The sequence below is a fragment of the Phocoena phocoena genome, chromosome 16 (assembly GCF_963924675.1).
Source record: "Phocoena phocoena chromosome 16, mPhoPho1.1, whole genome shotgun sequence".
NCBI lineage: Eukaryota > Metazoa > Chordata > Mammalia > Artiodactyla > Phocoenidae > Phocoena > Phocoena phocoena.
The window spans coordinates 26,931,267-26,945,190 of record NC_089234.1 but is presented as its reverse complement, the minus strand read 5'-3'; the positions used below and the strand labels follow the sequence as shown (position 1 = coordinate 26,945,190).

General features: G+C 38.1%; 1 protein-coding gene across 1 annotated transcript in view; it reads left to right on the top strand.

Annotated features, from left to right (window-relative positions):
- Positions 1–13,924, top strand: part of BTRC (beta-transducin repeat containing E3 ubiquitin protein ligase) — a 180,056-nt gene that overhangs the window by 146,342 nt on the left and 19,790 nt on the right. Inside the window, exons 4-5 of the mRNA XM_065894007.1 lie at positions 9,176–9,407; positions 12,680–12,866. Coding sequence (XP_065750079.1) covers positions 9,176–9,407; positions 12,680–12,866 — 419 coding nt within the window. The remainder of the gene's footprint in view (positions 1–9,175; positions 9,408–12,679; positions 12,867–13,924) is intronic.

The following is a 13,924-nucleotide window of genomic DNA, read 5'->3' as shown; positions in this document are numbered from 1 at the left end:
TACAAAAACAAGACCCGTATATATGCTGTCTACAAGACACCCACTTCAGACCTAGGGACACATACAGAGTGAAAGTGAGGGGATGGAAAACGATATTCCATGTAAATGGAAATCAAAAGAAAGATGGAGTAACAATTCTCATATCAGACAAAATAGATTTTAAAATAAAGACTATTACAGGAGACAAAGAAGGACACTACATAATGATCAAGATATCAATCCAAGAAAAAGATATAACAATTGTAAGTATTTATGCACCCAACATAGGAGCACCTCAATACATAAGGCAGATGCTAACAGCCATAAAAGGGGAAATCGACAGTAACACAGTCATAGTAGGGGACATTAACACCCCACTTTCACCAATGGACATATCATCCAAAATGAAAATAAATAAGCACAACCTTTAAATGATACATTAAACAAGATGGACTTAATTGATATTTATAGGACATTCCATCCAAAAACAACAGATTACACTTTTTTCTCAAGTGCTCATGGAACATTCTCCAGGATAGATCATATCTTGGGTCACAAATCAAGCCTTGGTAAATTTAAGAAAATTGAAATCGTATCAAGTATCTTTTCCGACCTCAGTGCTATGAGACTAGATATCAATTACAAGAAAAAAATCTGTAAAAGATACAAACACATGGAGGCTAAACAATACACTACTAAATAATCAAGAGATCACTGAAGAAACCAAAAAGGAAATCAAAAAATGCCTAGAAACAAATGACAATGAAAACATGACAACCCAAAACCTATGGGATGCAGCAAAAGCAGTTCTAAGAGGGAAGTTTATAGCAATACAATCCTACCTCAAGAAACAAGAAACATCTCAAATAAACAACCTAACCTTACACCTAAAGCAATTGGAGAAAGAAGAACAAAAAAAAACCCCAAGTTAGCAGAAGGAAAGAAATCATAAAGATCAGATCAGAAATAGATGAAAGAGAAATGAAGGGAACAATAGCAAATATCAATAAAACTAAAAGCTGGTTCTTTGAGAAGATAAACAGAATTGATAAGCCATTAGCCAGACTCATCAAGAAAAAAAGGGAGAAGACTCAAATCAATAGAATTAGAAATGAAAAAGGAGAAGTAACAACTGACACTGCAGAAATACAAAGTATCATGAGAGATTACTACAAGCAACTATATGCCAATAAAATGGACAACGTGGAGGAACTGGACAAATTCTTAGAAAAGCACAACCTTCCGAGACTGAACCAGGAAAAAATAGAAAATATAAACAGACCAATCACAAGCACTGAAATTGAGACTGTGATTAAAAATCTTCCAACAGACAAAAGCCCAGGACCAAATGGCTTCACGGGCAAATTCTGTCAAACATTTAGAGAAGAGCTAACACCTATCCTTCTCAAACTCTTCCAAAATACAGCAGAGGGAGGAACACTCCCAAACTCATTCTACGAGGCCACCATCACCCTGATACCAAAACCAGACAAACATGTCACAAAGAAAGAAAACTACAGGCCAATATCACTGACGAACACAGATGCAAAAATCCTCAACAAAATACTAGCAAAGAGGGCTTCCCTAGTGGCGCAGTGGTTGAGAGTCCGCCTGCAGATGCAGGGGACACGGGTTCGTGCTCCGGTCCGAGAGGATCCCACATGCCGCGGAGCGGCTGGGCCCATGAGCCATGGTTGCTGAGCCTGCGCATCCAGAGCCTGTGCTCCGCAACAGGAGAGGCCACAACAGTGAGAGGCCCGCGTACCGCAAAAAAAAAAAAAAGTACTAGCAAAGAGAATCCAACAGCACATTAAAAGGATCATATACCATGATCAAGTGGGGTTTATCTCAGGAATGCAAGGATTCTTCAATATACACATATCAATCAATGTGATAAACCATATTAACAAATTGAAGGAGAAAAACCATATGATCATCTCAATAGATGCAGAAAAAGCTTTTGACAAAATTCAACACCGATCTATGATAAAAAAAAAACTCTCCAGAAAGTGGGCACAAAGGGAACTTACCTCAACATAATAAAGGCCATGTCTGACAAACCCACAGACAACATCATTCTCAATGGTGAAAAACTGAAACCATTTCTTGTAAGATCAGGAACAAGACAAGGTTGTCCACTCTCACCACTCTTCTTCAACGTAGTTTTGGAAGTTTTCGCCACAGCAATCAGAGAAGGAAAAGAAATAAAAGGAATCCAAATCGGAAAAGAAGAAGAAAAGCTGTCACTGTTTGCAGATGACATGATACTATACATAGAGAATCCTAAAGATGCTACCAGAAAACTACTAGAGCTAATCAATGAATTTGGTAAAGTAGCAGGATACAAAATTAACGCACAGAAATCTTTTGCATTCCTATACACTAATGATGAAAAATCTGCAAGAGAAATTAAGAAAACAATCCCATTCACCATTGCAACAAAAAGAATAAAATACCTAGGAATAAACCTACCTAAGGAGACAAAAGACCTGTATGCAGAAAACTATAAGACACTGATGAAAGAAATTAAAGATGATACAAACAGATGGAGAGATATACCATGTTCTTGGATTGGAAGAATCAATATTGTGAAAATGACTGTGCTACCCAAAGCAATCTACAGATTCAGTGCAATCCATATCAGACTACCAATGGCATTTTTCACAGAACTAGAACAAAAAAATCTCACAATTTTTATGGAAACACAAAAGACCCCGAATAGCCAAAGCAATCTTGAGAAAGAAAAGCAGACCTGGAGGAATCAGGCTCCTGGACTTCAGACTATACTACAAAGCTATGGTAATCAAGACAGTATGGTACTGGCACAAAAACAGAAATATAGATCAATGGAACAGGATAGAAAGCCCAGAGATAAACCTACACACATATGGTCACCTTATTTTTGATAAAGGAGGCAAGAATATACAATGGAGAAAAGAAAGCCTCTTCAATAAGTGGTGCTGGGAAAACTGGACAACTACATGTAAAAGAATGAAATTAGAAAACTTCCTAGCACCATACACAAAAATAAACTCAAAATGGATTAAAGACCTAAAGACCTAAATGTAAGGCCAGACTCTATAAAACTCTTAGAGGAAAACATAGGCAGAACACTCTATGGCATAAATCACAGCAAGATCCTTTTTGACCCACCTCCTAGAGAAATGGAAATAGAAACAAAAATAAACAAATGGGACCTAAAAGCTTTTGCACAGCAAAGGAAACCATAAACAAGACGAAAAGACAACCCTCAGAATGGGAGCAAATATTTGCAAATGAAGCAACTGACAAAGGATTAATCTCTGGAATTTACATGCAGCTCATGCAGCTCAGTATCAAAAAAACAAACAACCCAATCCAAAAATGGGCAGAAGACCTAAATAGACATTTCTCCAAAGAAGATATACAGATTGCCAACAAACACATGAAAGAATGCTCAACATCACTAATCATTAGAGAAAAGCAAATCAAAACTAGAATGAGGTATCACCTCACACCAGTCAGAATGTCCATCATCAAAAAATCTAGAAACAATAAATGCTGGAGAGTGTGTGGAGAAAAGGGAACCCTCTTGCACTGCTGGTGGGAATGTAAATTGATACAGCCACTATGGAGAACAGTATGGAGGTTCCTTAAAAAAACTAAAAATAGAACTGCCATATGACCCAGCAATCCCCGTACTGGGCACATACCCTGAGAAAACCGTAATTCAAAGAGTCATATTCCACAATGTTCATTGCAGCTCTATTTACAGTAGTCAGGACATGGAAGCAACATAAGTGTCCTTCAACAGATGAATGGATAAAGAAGATGTGGCACATATATACAACGGTCTATTACTCAGCCATAAAAAGAAACGAAATTGAGTTATTTGTAGTGAGGTGGATGGACCTAGAGTCTGTCATACAGAGTGAAATAAGTCAGAAAGAGAAAAACACCGTATGCTAACACATGTATATGGAATCTAAAAAAAAAAAAAGGGTTCTGAAGAACCTGGGGGCAGAACAGGAATAAAGACGCAGATGCAGAGAATGGACCTGGGGACATGGCGAGGGGGAAGGGTAATCTGGGACGAAGTGAGAGAGTGGCATGGACTTACATATACTACCAAATGTAAAATAGATAGCTAGTGGGAAGCAGCCGCATAGCACAAGGAGATCCGCTCAGTTCTTTGTGACCACTTAGAGGGGTGGGATAGGGAGAGTGGGAGGGAGTCACAAGAGGGAGGAGATATAGGGATATATGTATATGTATAGCTGATTCACTTTGTTATAAAGCAGAAACTAACACACCACTCACTGTAAAGTAATGATACTCCAATAAAGATGTCAAAAAAAAAGTGAAATGAGTATAGTGGTTACCCTTAGGGGTAACTTGAAAAAGGGAGCACAAGGCAGGGCTTGTGAGGCTTGTGATAATCTGTTTCTTCATCTGGGTGCTAGTTACATAGTATGTTTACCTTGTGGAAATTCATCAAGCTGTACACTTAAGATTATGTACTTTTGGGCTTCCCTGGTGGCGCAGTGGTTGAGAGTCCGCCTGCCAATGCAGGGGACACGGATTCGTGCCCCGGTCCAGGAAGATCCCACATGCCGCGGAGCGGCTGGGCCCGTGAGCCATGGCCGCTGAGCCTGCGCGTCCGGAGAGGCCACAACAGTGAGAGGCCCGCGTACCGCAAAAAAAAAAAAAAAAAGATTATGTACTTTTACATATATTATACTTCAATGAAAATTAAAATAGAAAAAAATATATTACATAATGAGAACGAAGGATATATTTAAAGAGAGAGAGAAGGCCTAGCTCCAGCAGTGTCATAAATTCATTGACTGTTGATTTACTGAGCACTTTACTGTATGCCAGGTGGTGAACCAATTAAGCATGGCTTTTCTTAGATTATTTTATTTGATCTTCACAAAAGCCCAATGTAATAGATTCTATAATTAGCCCCATTTTACAGACAAGGGGAACAGAGACTCAAAAAAAATCAAGTTATTTATTCCATGTCACACAGCTGCTAAATTAAGGAGTTAAAATTTAAAACCAGGTCTTTCTACTGTAGGGCCAACACTCTTAAAACAATGCGGTATGGTGTAGTAAGAGTACTCATGTAAAGTGATGATGGATCTGAGGTGTATGTCTTTCTACCTACAAGGAAATACTCTGTTTTGAGGGGTGGTGACTAGAATGTAGTACCAGCAGACAGTTGGCAAACACATGAACTCTCAGGTTATACTTCATTTCTAATAAACAGTGTTTTAGGTCCCATTTATGACTGGATCATTGAAAGTATGACAAAGTCTTGACTGAACTTAAGCTCCTGTGGTGGGATAATCAATATGTGAAATCCTTAGGCATTTTTATCTGTTAATGGTCTGATAGCTGCTGATTCCATTTTTATAGATGGTTCATTTAAAGTATAAACAGAATAATTTCATTACTTTGCTGATTATTGTTTTCTGTTACTGGCGTTTCTGGTCTTTAGCAAGAATACAGTACTCCGGTGGCATCCAACTCCAGTCCGTTTCCACCTTTTAAAAGATAAAAGACAAATATATAAGAGATGATGGAGTGAGAGGTTTTGGATGTTGGGATCAGAAGTGGCGTTTGGTCAAGCTTCTAAACCCACCTATTTATTAGCTCTCAAAATCTTACTCCATATTTCACAAGTTTTCATTTTCTGAGATACAAACAAATAACCTACATAAAACAGCCCGGAAGTCCCCCAAGGCCCATGTCCAACAAGTTTCTTATTAATCATTTTTGGTCTTATAGACAACCGTGGCATTTATGCTAAAAAACACCCAACTCTGTGTACACCAAGGTTTGCTGTTTATGGTGTCCACTCCTTCTATGTAAATAGAATGGCTTGGGATTTCCCTGGTGGTGCAGTGGTCAAGAATCTGCCTGCCAGTGCGCCAATGCAGGGGACAATGGTTCAATCTCTGGTCCGGGAAGATCCCACGTGCCGCGGAGCAACTAAGCCCGTGCACCGCAACTACTGAGCCTGTGCTCTAGAGTCCGCAAGCCACAGCTACTGAGCCCGCGTGCCACAACTACTGAAGCCCTTGCACCTAGAGCCTGTGTTCCGCAACAAGAGAAGCCACCACGATGAGAAGCCGGTGTACCACAACAAAGAGTAGCGCCCGCTCGCCACAACTAGAGAAAAGCCCGTGCGCAACAGTGAAGACCCAACGCAGCCAAAAATAAATAAATTTTTTAAAAAAAAAATAAAAAGGAGAATGGCTAATGCCATTCTTGGAAATATACTTTCAGCTGTGTATCTGGAATCATTTGTAAAGAGGCCTACAGGTAGGAGTTAACCTTTAGAAATTAAGGCAAGTCTGTGCCTTTAATAGCAGAAGTTGATTATCCAAATTTGATACAGTTTTATGGCACATTCATTATGTCTAGGCAGGTATGAACTCCACAGTAGCATGGGTCTCCTTGCCACACTGGGTTTGCCTCAGTCAAATATGCCAAAGATCCATCAAGTTACTTTGAAAAGTACAATGCAGGGGACGCGGGTTCAATCCCTGGTTGAGGAACTAAGATCCCACATGCCACGGGACAACTAAGCTCACACGCTGCAACTACTGATCCCGCACGCCACAACTAGAGAGAAACCTGCACGCCGCAACGAAAGATCCTGTGTGCCGCAACTAAGACCTGATGCAGCCAAAAAAAAAAAAAAGTACAAGTACCTAGTTGTACCTACCACGTTGTGGTTATCCTCTAAAGAAAATCAACTTTTAGAGCAAAAATTTCAGTTAATTTCTGAATCTTACCCCAGTGTTCCCCAGCTTCAGACTTGAGTATGGTCCTTGTCTCCTTTTCCCCCCTCATACCCCGCATTCAGCCTATCAGCTAATTCAGTTGGCTCTGCCTTCAAAGTGTATGTTGAATCCCAATTATTTCTCACCACGCATGTAGCTACCTTACTAGTCCAAAAGATTGTTGTCTCTTCCGTGGACTACTGTGAAGTAATCTGTTAATTAGTCTCCTAATTTCCATTCATGTCCCCTGCAGCCTATTCTCCACATAGCAGTGATCCTTTATAAGGTCTCAGATTGTCATGCTCAGGCTATGTGCTTCTCCATGTGACCTCTCTCTGCATAGATTCTCATCCTCCAGACTTCCCTCTCCAGCAGGGTACTCTGAATTTCTTACATGGTGGCTCAAGGTTCTAAGATAGAGTAAGCAGAAGTTGCCAGGACTCAGAAGTCCCAGAATGTCACTTTCTCCACATTCTGTTAGTCAAAGGCCAGATTCAAAGGCTAGGACAAACTACTTCTTGATGGGAGGAACAGAATTCATGTTCAGGAAGGGATGGAATTGTTTGGGGCCATCTTTGGAGATAGCTACTACCACCCAAATGACCTGGATCATCTGGCTTGGACTACTTCTTCAACTGTATTTCTTCTTGCTTTGCTCACTTGGTTCTAGCCACCCTGGGCCCTCCTGTTGTTTCTTGAACATGCCATTTAGACTACCATCCAGGACCTTTGCTCTCAAAATGCCCATTGCCTAGACCATTCTTCCCCCGTGTAACAAAATGTCTAGTTCCCTCATTTCCTTCATGTGTCAGTTTAAATGTCATATCTTCAGGGAAACTATCTCTGACCCCTTAGACTTAAATAATTGTTAGGTTGTTTATTAATTGCTACATAACAAATTACTACAAACTTAGCAAGTTAAAATAACACCCATTCATTAGCTCACTGATGTCTAGGTCAGAAGTCTGATATAGCATGACTGGGTCCTCTGCTCAAAGTATCACAAGGCTGAAATCAAGGTGTCGGCTGGGCTGAATTCTCATCTGGGGAAAAATCTTCTTCTCAGCTCATTGTTGTTATTGTTGTTGGCAAATTCAGCTCCATGCCTTTGTAGGGTTGAGGTCCCCATTTCCTTACTGGCTGTCTGCTGGGAGCTGCTCTCAGCTCCTAAGGATGACTGAATTCCTAGTCAGGTGATCCCCTTCTCTTCTGCAACCAACTGGAGAAAACTCTCTGCTTTTAAAGGGCTCATGTCATTAGATCACACCCACTGGAGTAATCTCCCTATCTTATGGTCCTGATTTGGGACCTTAATTAAGTCACGGCAGTACCTACATGTTTGTTTGAATAACTGAGAGAGATGCTTGTACACCAGGGGTCAAGAATTTCTTGGGGGACCATCTTAGATTTTTGCCCGTCACAATAGCATATATTAATTTTTCTATCCCTTTATCCTGCTTTATTTTTCTTCAAACTACTATCTGCATTATATTTTCTGTTTGTATGGTAATGTTTTTAGCTTGCTGTACCTACTACAATGTAAGTTACTGATGGTAGAGACTGTATTATTTTTGTCCTAGGTGTTCCTAGCACCTAGGACAGTGTTTGGCACATTATAGATGCTCAATTAATATTTATTGAATGAATCAATTAATATAGAAGACTTTATGGCATATAATTTTGATGACAGCAGAGATAGGATTTTGGGGTGGTTGGGGAGAGGAACAGGGTATATTGAGCATTGATGTTATTTAAGCTTTATCTCCAAAGGTACCAGGGTCTCAAATTATTCATTGGCTTTTCTTTGCATGGAGGATTTCTTACTTGACTATTAAAAAATAAGCTGTGGGCTTCCCTGGTGGCGCAGTGGTTGGGAGTCCGCCTGCCGATGCAGGGGACGCGGGTTCATGCCCCGGTCTGGGAGGATCCCACATGCCGCGGAGTGGCTGGGCCCGTGAGCCATGGCTGCTGGGCCTGCGCGTCCGGAGCCTGTACTCCGCGATGGGAGAGGCCACACCAGTGAGAGGCCCGCATACTGCAAAAAAAAAAAAAGTTGTGAGTGAGTAATTGTATAAATGCCCAGTAACTGGTGTATACAAGAAACAGCAAATTAGCTTTTTTGCTTGCTAGTAATAACATGCTTTCATCAGTTTTCATCTGTATATCTCCAAATAATGCTCTCCTACGAACTTTTGGAAATGGATACCTTGTCATCCAGCAGTATTCTTGATTTACCAACTTGCTGTGGTATTTCTGTGGCTTTTTCCATATAACTGCTGTTTGCAAACTTCCAATTACTAATAGAGTAACAGAGTGAGCTCCATCATATAGACATACATAACATAGCATGCCAGACTGGAAAATTATATAATTTCTCTTATTTTCAATACTTATATGTTTCTTTCAATTCACCTCTTCTACAGACAAAACTTGCCAATGGCACTTCCAGTATGATTGTGCCCAAGCAACGGAAGCTCTCGGCAAGCTATGAGAAGGAAAAGGAACTGTGTGTCAAATATTTTGAGCAGTGGTCAGAGTCCGATCAAGTGGAATTTGTGGAACATCTTATATCCCAAATGTGTCATTACCAACATGGGCACATAAACTCGTATCTTAAACCTATGTTGCAGAGGGATTTCATAACTGCTCTGCCAGGTATGTCTACAGATGTTTGTAAGCCATTAATTTGCCTGGAAGATATGTTACAATGGTAATCATACTAAATCTACAACTCTATTATCTCTCTATTTAAAAAAAAATCTTTGTTGGCTTAATTTTTACAAACTGAGCATTTAAATTGTACCTTCTTGGATATAAATACAAAAAATCAAACTCTATAAATAATAGACTCCTCTTTCCCCTCTCTTCTCCCTGTCTCTATTCACCCTATTTTTACTCACACGTAGGTTTAAATAAAATCTTTTCTGAGGTGTTGTCTGGTTTGAGATGTGTCTTTTATAATGTGTCCTAGTTTTAAGGTATATTAACTAATGTATTTGAATTTGGATTTCTATGTGAATTTATCAACCAAATATTTACATTATAGGAATGAATAAGAAACATTTTTAATTGAATATTTTAGAAAGAAGGGTATCTCAGGAGCCTTGTTGTGATATTAAATATGTAAATGCCAGGGTTTACAATCTCACTGCTCAGGAACTAAATAGCTATTATAAACTATGTATTTTTAAATATATATATATATTTGTACATACACACACAGACACATATACACACACACACTTAAAATACTTTGGAGAGTGCTGTGGTTGTTTCACTGAATGCTTGATGGTGATCTAGGATACTATGTAGACATCAGTATTTGGGGGAAATGCTGTCTCAGGAAAATACAGGTTTCTCACCTGTGTTAATAGCTTATTTTAAAAGAAAAATAGTATAAAAGTGAGTGAATCTCTAAAATAGCTTATCTTGTTTTTATTTTTTTCCAGTTGTTTCCTGATTATAGCACTTATGGGAAATTTAGAAAATTCAAAACAGTTTAAAATATAAAAATAAAATTTACCAGAACCCTACCATTCAGAGAGAACTACTAATATGCTATTAATATTTTTCCTAGGTGTGTATATTTCCCTCATAAGTGTTTGTAACATTTTTTTCTTACTGTATTCTCTTAATGTGTTTTTCTAAGTGTTGGTTCTTTTAAAAAATAATTTTTTTATAGTATTTGTATTACTTATGGTGATTGAAGCACACATTATTTAAACCCTTTATTGAACATTTAGGTAGTTTAAAATGTTTTTTGCATTATAAACTGTGCTGTGGTGGACATTCTTATTCATCTTTTGGGCATCCTAGGGAAAAAAATACCAGAAGTAGGATTTCTATATTAATTATGAACATATTTTAAGGCTTCTAATACATATGCCAAACTATCCTCTAAGAAAAATATACCAACTTATACCTTCCCCCCAAACTGCATGTTACCACTCTGCTTAATCTTTGCCAATTATATCTTTTTAAAAATTTGTTTTTCCAAAATTGGAATTTAAATTGCCCTTTAAAATAAAAGAAATGCCTATTTATATCTTAGAAATAACCATTTTCAAGCTGAATTTGTTCCTATATCTTTTGTTAAGTAGAATAGATTTCTGCCCCTTCTTCACTCATTGGATTTTATTTTAGCCATAGGCAAACAGTTTTCTTTGTGCGAATTACTGTGCTCTTCCCAATCACTGAGACATGTTACAATCTCAAGCATATACCACTAAGAATTGAACAGGAGATGATTAAACTTGTGTATCCTTTGCCTAATAACAATCTCTGATGTATATCTGCTGACCACTTCATAAGACACTAAATCATCAGTCTAATGCTTTATGGCCACTTTAACTTATGAACCTACACCATCTGGCTACATTTAGTAAACCAGACTACTTCAAAAAATGCCTGTAATCCATTAATGTAATGGGTTTGTTTGGAGTGTTAGGTGAAATTACTTCCGAAGACTTATTATAGGGACATAGTGAAAGATCAGGAGCAGTTTCATGCCAGCCATTAAAAACAGGAATGCATTTTGGGAACTTCTGATGGTGTAGAAAGTTTCAATATAAAGATGCAGAAATTGTGCCATTACTGTATTTTGTATGATGAACTAATTATTATATCTTTAATTGGCTTATAGTCATGTTTCTTTAATAAGAATTAGGTGATGAATGCCTCCATCTGCTTGTGCTTAAATATGAACATGTGATGCCAGCCAAACAAGATCCATTTAATGCTTTCTTTTCCGAATCTGCTGAAAAATGTGACTGGTATCCATACAATTTTTATAATTAAAATAACGTTTAAGCACATTTGGATTTTTGCTAATGGCATCCAAATGTGTCTTTGTATGATTCAGGGGAAAGACACAAAATGAAATGTGGTATTCTCTCTCCTGTGTGTTACGTTTGTGCCTAAGGGAATCAGAGTATGAAGGAATCTTTCTGCACTATTTAAGTCTTTAGCTAACCTCTGATATGTAACCTATAAAGAGAAATAACTTTGAATGTTTTTGTCTCACTTTTGAGTTAGAACAGCAGCCAAAAGTTAGTGTGAATATCCTATTTTATAGGATTTGTTCCTCTGAGGCCCCAGTACAGATTTGGGTAGTAGAGAATAGTAATTGAGAAACCCACCCAGTTAACACAGTCCAAGATCTACTTCCACTGTTGTTCTCTGTATATCCTACAAAAATAGTCTCTGAAATTATAAGTTATCTATTGGTCTGGGATTTTTTTTTCCTTTTTTGGCCAACTGTCATTTAGGCTTTATAGCAGCAACTGTTCTCAAGTATATTTTTTAAAGATCTAGAATTAAACTCATACTTGAACTTAAACATACCTCTCGGTCATTCCTCTTGGAATGTTTCTATACCAGTCTGTATTTCCTTCTTCTCTCCTTTCTGCATGCCCAGAATTCTATAATCCAGAACATTCTGCTTAGTGCCTCTCCCCCAGTACATTTAAAGGATATTTCTTTTACTGAACAGCTTAGGAACTGCAGCAGTAATAGAAACAGAATGAGAAATGGACCTAATATAGAGAATTGGGGTGTGGGGGGTCTGAACCATAGAGTTTGAGATGCCATCCATAGAACATCCCCTAGTGCCGAAATCCATATAGATAGATGTGAATTGTTTCCTGGAATCCTTTTTATTTTTAATGTCTTGGGGGGTTTGCTGGTTGTTAGTTTTCACTTCCTTATCTAAAGGAAGATGGAAAATACTGTTCATTTCTGTAACCTTATAGAAAAATTATTGACACTCATTTTACCCCAGTCTGTTTGAAAAAGAAACTGGACCACACTAGGGACAGTAATGTGCCTTCATAGCAGAATAAATGCTGTTCTGATTTAAAGGACCTTTTGTAAAAAATCATTCACCACTATCTATGTTCTTTTTCTTTGCCTCCTCCCCCCACCGAAAGCTCGGGGTTTAGATCACATCGCTGAGAACATTCTGTCATACCTGGATGCCAAATCACTATGTGCTGCTGAACTTGTGTGCAAGGAATGGTACCGAGTGACATCTGATGGCATGTTATGGAAGAAGCTCATCGAGAGAATGGTCAGGACAGATTCTCTGTGGAGAGGCCTGGCAGAACGAAGAGGGTGGTGAGGCTTTTAACGTTCTTACTGTTACAGAGCTTCAGGACCTGGCCTTCCCGTCTCTGGAATACAGTATTATTGGGAGCCATGAGACCACTTATCTTTTGATACAGTGATTTTGCTGTTTTATAGCAAAAAATGTTAAATAGTTGTTCGTGTACTTGACAGTTTTTCTTCTGACCAGTCACTCATAAGTGACATAATAATGTGTTAATACTGCTTTGCAAAAAATCATAAAAAACTGGCCAGCCATTCTATTTGAAGCGTTCTGTTCTCTGGGCAGAGATTGGTATCCTGAAAAAGGGCTTATGGGCAATTTATAAGGCAAGTAGATGGCTTTGAATCACACAGAAGCCATCAGATCTAGCTTTCCCCTAAAATAATCCAGAACAAATAATTATTTTCTTTTTCAGATTTCTTGCCTTCAGCCCTTGCCTGTGGTGTTTTATCATCTTTGTAATCAAAATTATTTTTATGCCCAACTAGAATAAGAACTCAAGCCATCAGAAAGAGGGAAGATTGGAATTTAGTATAAATCATTGTTTCTTTTTAAGACTCTTATATTTTCTCAAGATTTTACTGCTTAATCCTGAATCCCTTAAGGCATTATATAGTTAGCAGCCCAAGAGATAGTCACCAATTTTGTTGTTCTCTTAATGTAATGGTACAATTTCATTAGAACTTCTGGAAGATGTCTTCTATATATAATTTTCTCTCAGAGGATGTCTCTATAATGTCACTATAAGAAAGTTGGGTGTGAATATTTTATAAATAAAATAAAGGTGACATATTAAATGTTTTAGTTGGGAGATATGTACCAGCAGGCATATGTATGCTCAGTGATATCCTGAGCAATTAATTTTATGAATTGTTTATCGTGGATCATAAAGAGATACAGAACAGTTAAGAATGGAGGATCAGCTTTTCTTAGCAATTTTCATAGAAATATAGTCAGCTCCCTTACTTTTTTTGCATCTTTGAAATTCATTAAAGCATAATAAACATGATGACCTCTAAACATTATACCAGGTGCTTCAAGAGATTTCTGTCATTCTGGCTTTTAG